An 18,286-nucleotide genomic window follows, 5' to 3' on the forward strand; every position below is an offset into this window, starting at 1 on the left:
ATTCAAATAAAGACCAAAATCTTCAAAAAGATATGAACTTCAATAAAGATGCATGTAGGTATGCACTTCAAACTAAGCAAATGAGTCAAAATACATTAAAAATAAATACATATGTATTTATTATTTTGTAGTTGATAGGTATAAATTGGCGATTTAAATTCTTAGGGTTTCAAGCTTTGGTAGATTTTTAATTAAAAGTAGTTTAATCTTGAAATTTTCATATAATCAATTGATTTTTTTAAATCTAGATATGTCAGCTGGGCACAAAAATAAAAGTATGTAATTCGGATCAAATTTAGCATTAAGTAAAAGAATTGTCCTGTAAAATTCTTATTAATTACATTATCATCATCTTTTTTCAGAAGTACTTACTACTTCTGCTACACCAATAACAACAACAGCTACTGTAGCTGAAAGTTCTTCCACAACATCCCCTACAACAACAACTCCCACAACAAGAACAACCCCTACTAGCCCATCTACGATAACTACCGCTCCTACCAAAACATCTGTGACAACCACGCCGGCAAAGCCTTTGCAAGTAAGTTTTTTTGCTTTTTGTATAATCGTTGTAATATTAGATTATCTAAACGTTGATCTTCACTGAAGGATTGTTGTTGTAGCTGTATCTGCAAGCTAGTAAATCGTCGCTAGTGTAGTAGCTTCTAATTAAGAAAATTAAGATCTATACTATTGTTATATTTGCCCAATGTTTTTCTGTTTCTTTTATATTTTCATTAAAAAAAAAAAAATCCTTACGCCCCTCCCTATATTTTTGTGAATTGGTGCAACTGACGTGAATATGAGGCTGCTGTGAATAAATATTCAAAAATGTATGATATTTGTCCAAAATGAGGCTCTTGTCCTTATGACGTCTTAAAAATTGAATCAGGCAACCCTAGGCCCTACTAAAAGGCCATGATTTATTATTATAGAAATGGCCAGAAGGCAATGAAAGATGCAAACTACTACCCCAATCCATGTGTCGTTCGTAACGTTTGAGGTGAAGTGAAATATTAATCCCAACATCAAAAGCATAATACAAAAGCCACGATAATAACAGCGGCCAAGTAGGGCTGTCAAACAGTTCGTGATAACGGACTGTAAGTAAGGAGCAATCCGGCTCAGTAATAACTGAAACTCTGAAAAACGGAATTTTGATACCAATATACACATAAAAAGAATTGAATTTTTTATGCCTAAACTATGACTAAGGGTCATAGAATCTTAATGAAAATCACACCTTCAGATTCAGCTTATCTAAGAACTCCACCGTAGAAGGTTCAAGCTCTTAGATAAAAAAAACCTTCCGCTGTGGTTTTTTCTACCTGCTTATACAATTACCCTACACATCATAACATCGTAACATCTATAAGGAAAACTGTCTGTCGCTTATAGTTTGGCTTGTAATTGTTCTTAGGGTTGGTAATATTCTTGCAATTGTGCAAACTTAGAAATCACCATTGTTTAAAGATAATATGAGAGAAACTTACATACAGAACGATTATATATGCTGATGCTTAGATTAATTTTATAGATTAATTTATCTTAAACGTTTTATTAATTTTGTACTATGGGACTGACCATCGCTTGGGTCCTGGTACCGGTGACGGTAGGCATTTATATATAACAATAAAGGAAAAGGATAATGAAAACACATAAAACACTTCGCCCGGTCACTGATATTAGTCTGCGTGTCTTCGGTATACAAAGTGTTATGACATCATTTGAAATTCCTATCAAAAATCATTATGTGCTGAATTTTTGAGCTGCTTAATTATCTTAATATTGAGGCGACCGTCTTTGCGTGCATAATTATTTCTTGATAGCAGAAGTTTTAGAGGAAATATTTAATGCTTCTTCCAATCAACATTGTGCCTTTGCTACTTATTTTCATGTTGTAGCAGAGCTTTCCAGCTAACTTTTCGTTTAATATGGAAAAATGCTACGTACAAGATTCCATGATTAAAATGATTAAAGACAGGTGTACAGAAGTCAACGCATGACATACCCCCTCATCAAGAGCAAATTATAGCAATAAGATAAGTATTTTGTGCCCCTGGCTCTATTACTTTCCTTCTCCAATTTCCTCTTTATTGGTGTTTTTTAGCTTTTTATGATTGCCTTTTATTTTACAGACAACCCCTTCTCAAACTGGGACTTTTTCAGGTACGTTCACATTTTCTCAAAGTATGTTATTTTTATATCTACAGTGTGTTCCTAAGTCACCTTATTTCATGCTTAAACAAAGATTCTCTCATCTTAAAATCTATAAACGATGCTTCATCCTCTCCCCTAACCATAAAAGTTCTAAAACCTTTTTTATTATTTGTATCTTATTGAAAAATATATGTATTTTGGACTGTACGTTTAAATTTTTCAAACAATCAACAGAAAATAAAAATGAATCACCGCAAATTCACAGGAAAAAATGAATATAATATTTATTATCTGATAATAATCCCTGATAAAAATGATAATTGAAAAACAAGTACATTAAAAGTATCTTAAGTAATAAGTATTTCGTAATCTTACTTAAGTATCAAGTAATAAGTACAACCTAGAGTTTTTACTTAAGTACAAGTACAAGTAATGGAAAATTTTACTTAAGTAGTACTTCAAGTAAGTGACAGCACTGCTGCTGGCTATATATGGCTATTTGATTAAAACAACTTATCAATATTATTCCTGAGTGGTTCCATTTTTCAGTGATTAACCTATTAGCCTTAAAAAACTCTCAGAATTGGTACTGCTGACGGGGACAGACATTACTCACGTGGCAACTTCGTATAGGTATTTCCGAGTTCTCATATTACGAGACTTACATAAATTAGTTTTCTTGGAAATGTAGACTAATACAAATCTGTAGAAAACTCCGGTTTCAACACAACCCCCCAGGGCCCTGGGAGGGGGGAGATGTTGTAAATTATGTCCTGGGGGTGTATATGGTTTTTATGAGAGGGATACTCGTGTAAACTTCAGAGGGGGCTCACTTGGTTGGAAATTAGAAGTTCCAGTTCACTTTTTAAGATTCAAAACAGATCAGAGGGCAACTAGTTCCCACCACACCTCCTTTTCCCAAGACCGATCCGATAATAATTTTGAGATAGCCACTTTATTAAAAATAGTTCAAAGGTCAGAGAATATATATATGGTTTTATGGAAGGGATTCTCGTATAAACTTGGGAGAAGGCTTATTTGATTAGAAATTGAAAGTTCTAGTTCAATTTTTAAAAGTGAAAAGATATCCTAGGAAAACTAAGCCCCCCTATCCGATTTTCCCCCAAATCCATTCGACACAAATTATTGAGATAGCCATTTTTAAACTAGATCAAATATCAGGTAACAAAAATCCAGGGTCCCCCAGAGCCCTGGGAAAACTATTTTAAGTTATGTCCCAGAGGCATATAAGGTTTTCATGCAAGGGGTGGTCGTACAAATTTCAAAGACGGCTTATTTGATTGCAAATTTAAAGTTCAAGTTCACTTTTTAAGAGTCACAAGAGATCCAAGCTCAACTAGCCTCCCCCCCCCCTCCGAGTGCATATAAGGCATATAAGGTTTTTATGCAAGGGGTGGTCGTAAAAATTTCAAAGACGGCTTATTTGATTGCAAATTTAAAGTTCTAGTTCACTTTTTAAGAGTCACAAGAGATCCAAGCTCAACCAGCCCTCCCCTAGAGCTTTTTCCACAAATCCATCCGATACCAGTTTTGAGATAGCCAATTTTTTTAAAAAAGTTAAAACATCAGATGAAAATCCTGGGCCCGACACACACCCCTCCCCCCCCCCCAGAGTATAAGGTTCTTACGGAAGGGGTGGTCGTATAAACTTCTTAGGTGGCTCATTTCATTAGATATTGAAGTTCTAGTTACATTTTTATGAGTCAAAAGCTAATGAAGGGCATCTACCCCCACCCCAAAAGCAAACACCCTCTTTTCCTCAAATGTATCAAATGAAATTTTTGCGACCGCAATTTTTTTTTGAAATAGTCCAAGGATAAGATAACAAAAACTTTGCTCCCTGAGCCAAGGGAAGGATTGTAACTTATTTCGCGAGGGCATATAAGTTTTTTTTTTTTATGAAGATGGGGTCCTATAAACTTAGGATGGGACTTAAATGCTTGGAAATTGAAAGTTCCAATTCACCATTTAAGAGAATAATGTGATCCGACGGCGAACAGCCAATATATTTTTTGCCCTAAATGCGTCCAATTGAATTTCTTATGTAGCTATTTTTGTTCAAAATAGACCAAAGATTATATAACAAAACTCCAGAGATAAGGCAGCCCCCCAGAATCCGAGGGCAAGTGTTGTGAAATGTACCCTGGGGGCATATAAGGTTTTAAAAGAAGGGGTGGCTGTATAAGCTTTGGAGGGGCCTTATTTGATTGTATATCGTAATTTATAGTACCCTTCTCAAGAGTCGAAAGTGATTGGAGAGCAACTAGTCCCCCCCAAAGGCCCTTTTTTCCCAAATATATTCAATCAAAATTCTGAAATAGCTATTTTGTTCCAAATAGTCTAAAGATCAAATAACAAAAACTCCGGGGTCAACGCATCCCCCCAGAGCTCGGGGTCAAGAGTTGCAAGCTATGACCCGAGGAAATGATATAAGGTTTTTATGTAAGAGGCGGTCGCATAAGCTTCAGAGATGGCTTGTTTGATTAGACATTTTTACCTTCCTCACTTTTCAAGTAATCAATTTCAGTTTAGAAATGCGGGCTTTAGCAAAAAAATAAATATCAAATAAAATCGTATGGTTTTGCATAGAAATAAGCTCATAGCAGCAAAATCTGTCTGTTTCGGTCTTTAATTTCGATAAGGCTTCCATCTTGCATAATTGAAAAAACCAAGTTCTGGTTGACACAGCCTTATTGCTTTTCTTACTTTTATGTTGCTGTTCTATATGTTTATTTTCTAGTTTTTATGTAACCTTATTAAATGGACATATTTAATGGCTGTCTAAAATTTTTTAGGGGGAGATAGAGAGGGAGGGAGGGGTAGAGAAAGTAAGGGGGACGAGTTTGTGGAGAGACAGAGTAAGGGAGAAGGAAGAATAGGGGTGGAGAGAGAGGGGGGAGGGAGAGAGCGCAGGAAAGAAGGAGGAAGAGGCTGGGTTCATCGGCATCATCTAGTGTGAGAAGTGTGATGTGTGAAAGAGAGAGAGAGAAACGAGAAGAGAAAAAAGTAAGAGGGAGAAAAAACCAACAAAGAAAGAAAAAGAAGATAGAGAGGTATTCGTCAAGACTTTCTTGCTTTGTCAGTCTTGGCGATGATTTTACGTAATCTTACATTAAATGTTCAAGGACTTTGTGTCAACAACATAAATTTTGTATGAACTAAACAGGAGAAACAGCTTCAAAATTTAGAAAAAGTCACACATTGAAATTTCCTCCTATTGTAACTTTTTATCTAAGCTTAACATATGGCCAAAAATCAAATTTCTGGGGTTTATGATTCTTCTATATTCATCAACAAAATCCGTCACATATATAATAATGTATACTATTCCTCTAACACATAGAGCGCAAAATTATCATAATCTTAAAAATAACCAAGAAAACACACCAAGTCAAAACCCACCAAAAGTCTTATTAAGCTGGTTGTAGTTTTTTTTTTCTTTTCTTCCGATCTGCACAAACAATATCCTCAATAGGAACTAAAAGTATCTAACAAATTAGTATAAGTTTTAAAATAATTGTTTTTCAAGAAGTGAATGAACATTTAGCTTTTTTCAATAAATAACTATGGGTGAATTATTTGAATCTGTTTCCGATTTTATATGTAATTTTATCCTATTTACTTTTTGTGTCCACTAAAGTTCTTTTTGTATAAAATCAGTCATGGAGAAACTATGAAGTTTGATTTATGGTCAAATATTTCAAATTAAAATAAAATTTCAATTAATAACAGCTGTAGAAGGGCTGATTCATGATAAAAGTGTACAGAAATACAGACAGGAGCTAAGAAGTACGAGTAATTACTTCCCACTGGCTTTTTTCGTTACTTACATCTATAGCACATGATAATTGCCCCCCCCCCACCCCCATACGATTGCAAACATATCCACTAGGCACATATCAGAACGTTTTCTCGTCTTAAGCCCTTTTAATGGACGTTTTTAAATATTTTTCAATAAAACGACTTCAAAGTCTAAGGTATTGTTTTAACTATGTTTAGTGAGAGCTTAGCTTAAACCTTAGTCTATTTTTCCTTTTTTTCTTATTCCTATTTTTCCTTTTGATTGATATTAATTATTTTCTTCTCATGAATTTTTTTTTTTTTTTTTTTTTTTTTTTTTTTTTTTTTTTTTTTTTTTTTTAGGTAAGACCATCAATATCTTATGTATGGTAGTTGGAAGCTGCCCAATAATAATGTAGTGCATTTTGTGTATACTTGTAAATTTTATTGATATGTTTTACGCTTAAGCGTTTTATAGTAATTAACAATACTGTCTGAATGCAACACCTTTTATACAACGTATGACTTCATTACAAATTCTATCATGTATCTCTTTTGCTCTTTGAGTGCATGTGACGTCATTTTCAAAGTTCGTGGTAACCAATTGTAGTAAGGAGCGACCCGGCTCAATAGTAACCAAAACTCTAAAAATTGGAATTTTGGTACCAGTAGCTACATATAAAGAATCGCATTTTAATGCTGATTTTAAATATACAAGTTTCATCAAGTTTAGTTTTACCTATCAAAAGCTACGAGCTTAAGAAAATTTGCCTCATTTTAGAAAATAGGGGAAAACACCCTCTAAAAGTCATAGAATCTTAACGATAATCACACCATCAGATTCAGCATATCAGAGAACCCTGCTGTAGAAGTTTCAAGCTCCTATCTACAAAAATGTGGAATTTTGTAATTTTTGTCAGAAGGCAGATCACGGATGCGTGTTTATTTGTTTGTTTTTTTCCAGGCGTGATCGTATTGACCCAGTGGTCCTAAAATCTTGCGAGAGGGTTCATTCTAGCGGAAATCAAAAGTTCTAGTGTCCTTCTAAGTAACCAAAAAATTGGAGGGCATCTAGGCCCCTCCCACGCTAATTGTTTTCCCAATTTAAAAAAAGGGAATAGTTGTGGGAAAAGTCAAAGTCATGGCCAAATGTAGAAAAAAGCCAAGACAAATTGTCCAATTAAGTGGGCAGCCCAGTCAAGATTAATTAGACCCCTTTCTCCGTTGATTTTTGAATTAAAAAAAGGGAATAGTTTTAGGAAAAGTCAAAGTCATGGCCAATTGTAGAAAAAAGCCAAGACAGACTGTCCAATTAAGTGGGCAGCCCACTCAAGGTTAATTTTACCCCTTTGATGGCCGTTGTTACTGTCTCCCATTTATGCTACACCTCTCCGAGCATGCGTGTCCCTTCACAATGCCGAACTAGAGTCGTACCTGTTGGAGGTTCTCGCTGGGGAACACACTCAGGTTGACTACGGGTTGACTTACATGAAAATTTTCCTAATCTTACATTAAATGTTCAAGGACTTTGTGTCAGCAACATAAATTTTGTATGAACTAAACAGGAGAAACAGCTTCAAAATTTAGAAAAAGTCACACATTGAAATTTCCTCCTATTGTAACTTTTTATCTAAGCTTAACATATGGCCAAAAATCAAGTTTCTGGGGTTTATGATTCTTCTATATTCATCAACAAAATCCGTTGCGTATATAATAATGTATATTATTCCTCTAACACATAGAGCGCAAAATTATCAGAATCTTAAAAATAACCAAGAAAACACACCAAGTCAAAACCCACCAAAAGTCTTATTAAGCTGGTTGTAGTTTTTTTTTCTTTTCTTCCGATCTGCACAAACAATATCCTCAATAGGAACTAAAAGTATCTAACAAATTAGTATAGGTTTTAAAATAATTGTTTTTCAAGATGTGAATGAACATTTAGCTTTTTTCAATAAATAACTATGAGTGAATTATTTGATTCTGTTTCCAATTTTATAAGAAATTTTATCCTATTTACTTTTTGTGTCCACTAAAGTTCTTTTTGTATCTAATCAGTCATGGAGAAACTATGAAGTTTGATTTATGGTCAAATATTTCAAATTAAAATAAAATTGCAATTAATAACAGCTGTAGACGGGCTGATTCATGATAAAAGTGTACAGAAATACAGACAGGAGCTAAGAAGTACGAGTAATTACTTCTCATTGGCTTTTTTCGTTACTTACTTCTATAGTACATGATAATTGTACCCCCCCCCCATACAATTGCAAACGTGTCCACTAGGCACATATCAGAACATTTTCCCGTCTTAAGCCCTTTTAATGGACGTGTTTAAATATTTCTCAATAAAACAGAGTCAAAGTCTAAGGTATTGTTTTAACTATGTTTAGTGAGAGCTTAGCTTAAACCTTAGTCTATTTTTCCATTTTTTCTTATTCCTATTTTTCCTTTTGATTGATATTAATTAATTTCTTCTCATGAATTTTTTTTTTTTTTTTTTAGGGAAGACCATCAATATTTTATGCATGGTAGTTGGAAGCTGCCCAATAATAATGTAGTGTATTTTGTGCACTTGTTAATTTTTATTGATATGTTTTACACTTAAGCGTTTTATATTAATTAACAATACTGTCTGAATACAACACCTTTTATACAACGTATGACTTCATTACAAATTCTATCATGTATCTCTTTTGCTCTTTGAGTGCATGTGACGTCATTTTCAAAATTCGTGGTAACGAACTGTAGTAAGCAGCGACCCGGCTCAATAGTAACCAAAACTCTAAAAATTGGAAGTTTGATACCAGTAGCTACATATATAGAATTGCATTTTAATGCCGATTTTAAATATACAAGTTTCATCAAGTTTAGTTTTACCTATCAAAAGCTACGAGCTTAAAAAAATTTGCCTCATTTTAGAAAATAGGGGAAAACACCCCCTAAAAGTCATAGAATCTTAACGATAATCACACCATCAGATTCAGCATATCAGAGAACCCTGCTGTAGAAGTTTCAAGCTCCTATCTACAAAAATGTGGAATTTTGTAATTTTTGCCTGATGGCAGATCACGGATGCGTGTTAATTTGTTTTTTGTTTCCAGGCGTGATCGTATTGACCCAGTGGTCCTAAAATCTTGCGAGAGGGTTCATTCTAACGGAAATCAAAAGTTCTAGTGTCCTTTTTAAGTAACCAAAAAATTGGAGGGCATCTAGGCCCCCTCCCACGCTAATTGTTTTCCCAAAGTCAATGGATCAAAATTTTGAGATAGCCATTTTATTCAGCATAGTCGAAAAACCTTATAATTATGTCTTTAGGGACGTCTTACTCCCCCACAGTCCCTGTTGGAGGGGCTGCAAGTTACAAACTTTGACCAGTGCTTACATATAGTAATGCTTATTGGGAAGTGTACAGACGTTATCAGGGGGATTTTTTGGTTTGGGGAGGGGTTGACAAGAGGGGGATATGTTGAAGGAACTTTCAATCGAGGAATTTGTCATAGGGGAAGAAACTTTCCATGAAGGGAGAGCAGGATTTTCTAGCATTATTTAAAAAAAAACAATGAAAAATTAAATATGAAAAGTTTTTTCAACTGGAAGTAAGGAGCAGCATTAAACCTTAAAACGAACAGGAATTATTACGCATATGAGGGGCTCACCTCCTCCTAATACCTCGCTCTTTACGCTAAAGTGTTTTTAGTGATTTCAACTATTTATTCTACAGCTTTTGTGATTCAGGGGTCATTCTTAATGAATTGGGACAAAATTTAATCTTTAGTGTAAAGAGCTAATTTATAAGTTACGTTTTTCTTTTACTAATAAAACCATTCGTAAAACATTAAAAGTTCTAGTTGCCTTTTTAAGTAACCAAAAAATCGCACGGCAACTAGGCCTCCTCCCCCGCTCTTTTTTTCTCAAAATCATTTGATCAAAACTATGAGAAAGCCATTTAGCCAAAAAAACTTGTAAATTTCGTGTTAAGTATTCCTCTGCTTAGAGCCAAAATCAAAACATGTATTGATTCAAAAACGTTCAGATATTCAAATAAAAAAAACAAGTTTTTTTTTAGCTGAAAGTAAGGGGCGACATTAAAACATAAAACGGACAGAAATTACTACGTATATGAAAGGGGCTGCTTCCTTATCAACGCCCCACTCTTTACGCTAAAGTTTTTTACTGTTTAAAAAGCAGAGTTGAGAGAAAGAGTCAAACCTTAGCGTAAAGAGCGGGGCGTTGTTGAGGAAGAAGCCCCTTTCATATACGAAGTAATTTCTGTCCGTTTTAAGTTTTAATGTCGCTCCTTACTTTCAGCTAAAAAAAAACTTGTTTTTTTTATTTAATTCAACATTAAGGATCTAAACTATAGTCACCCGAAGGTTGCACGTCCCGCTCATGACCACCCAAAATAATGGCAATATTACATTGCAATGATTGCAGGTGCACCCAGAAAATTATTTTGTTGCAAAATTAGTTTGCTAATGTTGTACGGACAAAATATGCTACCATCTTACTAAGAATTTTCACTCTATAGTATTTTGGCACTCTCGGGCAAAAATTGTATTTTTACCGACAGAAAAAGACCAAGAAAATTATTTTGTTGTAGCAAAACTTTTTGGTTATTTAAAAAAAAGCTCTAAAACCTTATATCTTTATTTGAATGAGCCCTATTCTAATATTATACGGCTACTGAATTGATACGACTATCGTCTACCCAAAACAATGAAAAAAAGTAAGAACAAATGCAAGTGACTATCTTTTACAGGAAAACACCAAGGTACTATTTTTGCACACAGAGGGTTTAAAAATTTATTCTTATTGTTTCAAGGTAAGCTGAATTTCATGGTGAATTCTTTTTTAGCAATTCACTGGTTGCTACCAACGAGGTTTGTCATGGCCTTCCTTCATAACAGGGGCGTAATTTACTAATGGTCAGGGGGCAATTGGCCCCAGACCCCATTTTGACTCCCCCCCCCAGCTGAAACCTAGTTTCTTCAAAAATCTTGTCAAAACTAGGATAAGTCTTCATTATTCAAGCTGCCACAGAAACGGGTCAATGTTCTTTAGTATATCTTTGCCATTATGGGACTAAATGGCTCATTTTTTGGTTTTAACTATCATTTTCATTTGATTTAGAAAAATTGGCTAAAACTTTGCCCCCCCCCCGCCCCTAAGATTTTGAAGAAATTACGCCATTGTTCATAAACCTGAAAAACTCGATTGAAACTACAGAGCCAGATTGTACAAACATACAGCGCTAGTACTATCGACAGTAGAGCAATTCTTAATAGGATAAAATTAAAAGGTAGGGAATATTATACAGACACAAACCAAATAATGGTTGCAATATTAACTGCAACCAAATAAAGAGTGAACCACACCCATAGTAACCGAAAGTTAAAGAACTCGTTAAAAAATGCCAAATAAAAAGTATGCCTATTAAAAAAATACTATTCAGAATTTATTAAGGAATGATAACTATAATTTCGGTTTATCTTAAAAGTAAGAGTTTATTACGAAAATAAATTTATGGTGCTTTAGAAGAAAAAACCTGGAGCCCCTTGAAAATGGCGTCGGATCAAAATGAAAAATGATACATCAGAATCAGCATTGTAAAAAACTTACAAATAGAAATTACAGTCCCCTACCTTGAACAATAGGGAAAATCACTTTTTTGGATGGTCAGCACTGATGGGTCACCCCATTTTTTTTTCAGGGCTAACAGATTACCAAAACATCATGGAGATATGTTTAATGACTCATTTATAAGCTATTGTTCATATCCGCGTACTTTTTATAAATTCCGCCACCTGCAAGTGTCATATGGTACTAAAAATAAAACTTTTTGTGCCATTTTGCAAGGGGTGGCGCTAGTGGGCTACCAGACACCGTAGATAGGTCTTTAATAGCTCATATAAAAGATTTTCCTCATATCTACGTCATTCCTCTAACTTCCACCGTCTGAAAGTGACGAATGACACTTTTGGTGCCATGTCTCAAGCGGAAAAGCTGGATTACCAGAACTTTAAATGAATTATTTGATAGCTGTGGCTCATATCTATGTGTGTTTTATCAATTCTACATACATAAGTGTGATATAGCACTAAAAACAACACTTTTGGTGCCACTTCCGAAGTGAAAAAACTTAGAAGCATAAAATGGTGCCATTGTAATAATTACATTCCAAAACCATTAACTGGAGGTTTACAAGAAATACTGAAGCATACCACCCTCCCAACCCCGGTAGCAGGTTTCATAAATTGTCTCTTTACCAGCAAGCTACTGCAACATTAGCAGGCTATCACACCATCGTAAGTAATGTTTCATGGCTAATTTCAAAGCGATTGTTCATATCTAATTGGTTTTTACAAATCCTACCATCTATTAGATTTCATAGATTTCAATATTGACTAGCTCCCTGGGAGAATTCACTATAAGATTTTTGTCTTTAACACGATCAGCCGACATTGAGGCTCGCAAATTTAGTTTTTAGAGATCAAATGCTCTTAAGATAAAGAAATTGACAAAATAACGATTAATTGGATTTCAAAATTTACAATGACCATTCCTTGATGTAACCCCCTCCCTTCCTTCTGTTCACAAAAATTCAGCTACACCAACTATAGTTTAATGCTCTCATTTTTTACAGTAAAAACTTTAATTAACTCGGTTGCTTTATACCGTTTGGCAATGCCCAGTGTTAGTATCCTCTAGCAGGGTCTTATCTTGACATAAAATTTTAATAAAGGCTTGTTACCATGACCGGGATAGCAAAAATCATGGTTGCAGCAGTAGCTACGACCTATTAAAGAACGAACCACACCCCAAAGGAACTAAAAGTTAAAACATTTGTATAGAAAAAAACTGCCAAGTAGAAAAAATTGCCATCCGACACTTATTGAGGAACGGTGACTACTATTTCGGTTCGTCTTATGTAAAAGTTTATTAGGAAAAGAAATTTATGGTGATTTCAAAAAAAAGCCTGAAAACCCTCGAAAATGACCTCAGATTAAAATGAAAGTTATAGCATTGGAATGAGCACAATCGCATACCTTGCACAGGAAAATTACAGTCCCCGACCCTAAGCAACATTGAACAACATTTTGTTACAGGAGAAACACTTTGGTCTTGCCTTGTTTTTTTTTTCTAGTCTGTCGATTTCAGGTAATTGCTAGTAAGTGGTAAGCATTTAGCCACCGATCTTATCACCAAAAGTGTGTATAAAAATATATATATATATGTATATATTCACAGGTGGGACATAGGGACACAACTACAATGGCGTGTAACTAATATGGCGCGTAACGACTTACACGCGCGGCGGAGATTGGGGGGGCGCGAAGCGCCCCCACCAACTAGGTGTTGGGGTGGCACGAAGCACCACCCCAACAGCTAGTATATATATATATATATATATATATATATATATATATATATATATATATATATATATATATATATATATATATATATATATATATATATATATATATATATATATATATATATATATATATATATATATATATATATATAAAACAACTAGAACCTAATTTAAAAACTATTTTCAGTATTTAAAAATATTTATATATATAAAATAAATGGGTCCTGTAAAATCCGTCAAGCTTTTTTTAGTCGTCCAAGGTCAGCATGTCAATTCAGCACATCGTGGTAAACGCTCTAATTGATGTAGAATCTGCGGGGGAATGTCTTGCTCTTGCTAGTCATGATGTCAAACATGCCTTTGACTCGTCAAAACACCCCACAATGCTTCTGAAAAAAAGACATGTCTCTGAAAAAAGAAAAAGACCTGTTATGCCCCACCAAACCACTTCGGGTTCAAACTTGGAACAGAATGTGCTGATGCACTTACAGTTGTGGTGAACACTCTAATTGATGCAAAGCCTGCGGGGGAATGTCTTGCTCATGCAAGCCATGACGTCAAACATGCCTTTGACCCGTTAAAACACCCCGCAACGCTTCTGAAAAAGACATTTTTCTTAAAAAAAAAAGACATCTTATGCCCCTCCACACCACTTCGGGTTCAAACAAGAAACAGGATCTGCTTATGTAATTACAGTTGCGGTAAACGCTCTAATTGATGCAAAATCTGTGGGGGAAAGTCTTGCTCTTTCTAGTCATGACGTCAAACGTGTCTTTGACTTTTGAGAACACCCCGCAATGCTTATGAAAAAAGACATGTTTCTGAAAAAAGAAAAAGGCATGTTATGCCCCACCACACCACTTTGGGTTCAAACGAGGAACAGGAAGTGCTAATGCACTTACAGTTGTGGTAAACGCTCTAATTGATGCAAAATCTGTGGGGGAACGTCTTGTTCTTGCAAATCATGACGTCAACCATGTCTTTGACTCGTTAAAACACCCCGCAATGCTTCTGAAAAAAGACATGCCATGTTATGCCTCACCACACGGCTTCGGGTGTAAACGAAGAATAGGATGGACAGATGCACTTACAGTTGTGATAAACGCTCTAATTGATGCAGAATATGCGGGGGATTGTCTTGCTCTTGCTAGTCATGACGTCAAACATACCTTTGACTCGTTAATACACCCTGCAATGTTTCTGAAATCTGTCAAGTGAGGGCTAAGCCCTACAGTTAATTTTACACTTCGGGGAATGTTTTCTCGACTGGGGTAAATTACTTCCTGATAAGGATATGCCCCCAGTTACTCGAACATAACTCTTTCTGGTTTTAAAGGGTGCATGCCAAGGAGCAGTTTTTTCACCTGGTTGATTTAATAACTACGTCATTGATGCTTAGAATCTCTGTCCCTCCTCATTAATTTTATCGTCAAGAAATCTGCCACTATTTTGCCCTGCTGACGATTATCTGCATCTATGTTGCACCCTGCAATGAGGCAGTGATGTTTTCTATTCTGGAAGCAGAATACCTTAAGCTTTGTCTATATTTCAATTCGTCTAAGTCGGAAATAGTCCTTTTTAACTGGAAGAGCGATCTAATAAATTCAGTCAAACTTGGGAATTCTTTGGTTCAACCTGTTGATAAGCTTGTCTATCTTGTTCTCCTTATAAGTACATCCATACCCCACACCCGGTACCTTCTTATTTTACATCTATCCCGCCGCATTTCCACATCTTATGTGTCAATAATTTCCTGCAAGTTCTGATTCAATCGGCATTTGCTAGCTAGCCTCTTCAATGCAATAGCCCTCCCTCACATTCTGCATGTTTCACCCTTTTGGAAACTGTTAACTATTACTAACCAACCAAAAAAACACTCAATCTTCTTCCGTTTTACAAAATATTTACTCCACCTTCCACCCTGACAAAGCAACTCAAAAATTGTTGGTCAGTTTAAAATCGCTGACCGGAACGTTGCAGTAGTCTTGTATAGATTTCTTTAAATAGATTTTAATTCTTAAATAGATTTTAAATAGGTCTTAAATAGATTTTTCTATCGGAGTTTCTTCCCTGTCATGGTATTTTGTTTATTGGGGTGTGTGAAACATTTCTTAGTGATAATCTTTCTTCTTCAGTCCAAATTCAGGGTTATAATTTTTTGAAAAATCATGAGTATCAAAAAATAAAGGAGGAATCGGGTGTTATGCACGTTATGATATTCATTCGTGAAAAATAACAGATTTTGATGACTTATATGAGGAAATGAAAGTTTAAATTTTCAATTTTACAATTGAAGATACATAATGAGAATGTTGCGTGTTGTTTATATTATAAGCCCCCTCATGTATCACCTTCTTCTTTTTCGTTGTCACTCAATACCCTCATGAAGCTAATATCATGCAAGTACAGAAGGGTAATTTTGACCGGAGACTCATACATCAATTTGACTTATGATTCACATCAGATAAAAGAAATGAATGAGTGTAGGCTTAGCAAAAATACGATAGATTTTCTATCGATGTGCTTGTCGCATTGTTAATTACCACTTTGTAGCCTACCTACAAGAGTAACTGCAACTTCAGTATCACTGATTGACAATATTATGACGAATTTTGAGACTAAATTCAATAAGGATATTCTTAAGGATACTATCCTAATAAGGATAGACTTGGTGGAGTCTTCTGATCATTTCAGGTTGTTTTCTGAATTAAAAAGTGAGCCTAAACCGAAAAAAAAATTCCAAAAAGTCTACGCTACACTACGAATATTTAAAGAAAGATTAAGTATTATGAATGGTAATGGACATTTCGAATTTGAGGATGTGAACCACGTGATAGATTTATTTTTAAAGCAGTTTAAGGGAATATCTTATGAAACATGCCAGATGAAAAAGATTAGTCGGAGACGTTATCAATCTCCTAATAAGCCATGGATACCGAAGGTATGATACGATCAATAAAGTTTAAAAATCAATTATTCAGGAGGCAATTTAACAGTCCATCTGATAAAAAATTTTCTGAATTTAAAAGGTATAAAAGTCACTTGTCAAAAATTCTTCGTTTAGAAAAAAGGAATTATTATGAACGAGAGTTTGAGAAAGTTCGTTTCTCTCCGAAGAAGACTTGGTTTCTAATCAACGAATGCCTTATTAAGAGGATGGACCAATGTTTTCCAGATGAAATGTTTATGCCTTAAAATCAAGTACCTCTTAATGATAAGAGGTATTTAAAAAACTTTAGGAGCTCAGGGAGGGGGGGGTTTATACTTCGTATATGAAAGGGGTTGTCCCCTCTTCAACGCTCCGGTCTTTGCTCTACAGTCAACCATCCTAAAAAAAAGCGAAAATGGCGTAAATGCGCTCCATCTAGCCACTCTGAGCCGTGGATTTTGCTTTTCGGCCATCCATCTTGGGAAAAACGAAAAATTGACTGTCCCCGAATTAGGTGAGAGGAGGTCAAAAGAAAATATTTAAAAAACTTTAGGAGCTCAGGGGGGGTTTTTATACTTCGTATATGAAAGGGGTTGTCCCCTCTTCAACGCTCCGGTCTTTGCTCTACAGTTTTTTGTGGTTTAAAAATAGATTTGTGAGAAACAGTCAAACTGTAGCAACTAGATAGGGCGTTGAGTATGGGGCATTCCCTTTTATATACAGAATAGTTTCTGTTCGTTTTAAGTTTTAATATCACCTCTAAAAAAAAAACTTGTTTTTGCATTTAATTTAAATTAGTTAGTGAATAGGAAGTTAAATAGAAAGTTATCCAATTAGTACAGCTTTTGATTTTAGCTAGCCAAAAAAGAATAATCAAAACGAATTTGGATATTTGCATATTAAATTTGAATACAGATAAGTTTATAAGCTAGATTTTATTCCTTTTCTTTGTTTTATTGCGTTGCATAGTCAAACGATGTGAGACAAACGAAGATTGTTCATCCGACAAGGTGTGTAATAGTAAATTCTGTATAAGTCCATGCAAGATGTATAATCCCGAAATATGTGGTGCCAATGCCGTGTGTACTACTATTGAACATTTTACAAACTGTAGCTGCAAATTTGGGTATCATGGAGACCCATATTACCGGTGTGGTACGTATATACTGTCTTTTATGCGTTATTGACGGGTAAATTTGTGCACTCATCCGGCTTACGCAGGAGTAGGCACGTTTTTTGGTTCGACGAATCTTATGTGACAACTAAAAACGACGACAGATAGGCAAAAGACCCCGGAAGGAACATTATTATTTTGCATTTTAAAAGATTATTAAAATATTCTTTAAAATAGTATTTAAATAAAAATAAAATAAAAAATTAGATTTAAACAAAAATAATATTTTAATATTATCAACATTTTAAAATAATTCTTTATTTTACAAGTTCAAATAACGTAGCAGTGAAACAGTCAATTAATCGAATAATTGTTCAATTGCAAGCAGTAGCATCTTTACAGTTTAATCCCACTGAATAGGTACATGGCACGTGCAAAAAGATCACGGCTTTATCTCCTTGCCGACAAATAACCATTCCGAACATTACAGCTTGCTACTATGTTCCAAATTTTTTCCCTGTCATTTTTAGAATCTCCCCAAACATTCCGAATCAAATTTTACAGATGTAGTCAAAGAGTTTGGGGAAATTTTGAGCCTTAAAACTGGTACTACAGTTGAAAAGGAAAAATCATCAATGTTATCTTGTGCCTGGAGATTTTCTTTCACCCTAAACTCATGTATACTTGTCTGGTTATGTATTTAAAATGCAGGGAAGAGTTTTAGAAAGTGCCATTCTATTACAAGTAGCCGTAAATACACCCTCTAGCCACTTGATGGTGTCATATATAGCACTAATAATGTATATTTTAATCACATCAATAGAGTTATACGGTTTAGCTCCTGTATAAAAAAGGTTATATCTTCAGTTTACAATTAATTAATTAAATATTTAATCAACTA

General features: G+C 34.8%; 1 protein-coding gene across 2 annotated transcripts in view; it reads left to right on the plus strand.

Annotated features, from left to right (window-relative positions):
* The window catches only part of LOC136028231 (uncharacterized), a 129,470-nt gene extending 120,850 nt beyond the window's left edge, over window positions 1-8,620 (plus strand). For both annotated transcript variants that reach the window (XM_065705956.1, XM_065705957.1), the window contains 3 exons: window positions 363-541; window positions 2,139-2,169; window positions 8,467-8,620. In XM_065705956.1, coding sequence (XP_065562028.1) covers window positions 363-541; window positions 2,139-2,169; window positions 8,467-8,522 — 266 coding nt within the window. In that variant the 3' untranslated portion in view covers window positions 8,523-8,620. The remainder of the gene's footprint in view (window positions 1-362; window positions 542-2,138; window positions 2,170-8,466) is intronic.
* Window positions 8,621-18,286: the final 9,666 nt, after the last annotated feature.

Source organism: Artemia franciscana, chromosome 6, assembly GCF_032884065.1.
Source record: "Artemia franciscana chromosome 6, ASM3288406v1, whole genome shotgun sequence".
In the NCBI taxonomy this organism is placed as follows: Eukaryota; Metazoa; Arthropoda; class Branchiopoda; order Anostraca; family Artemiidae; genus Artemia; species Artemia franciscana.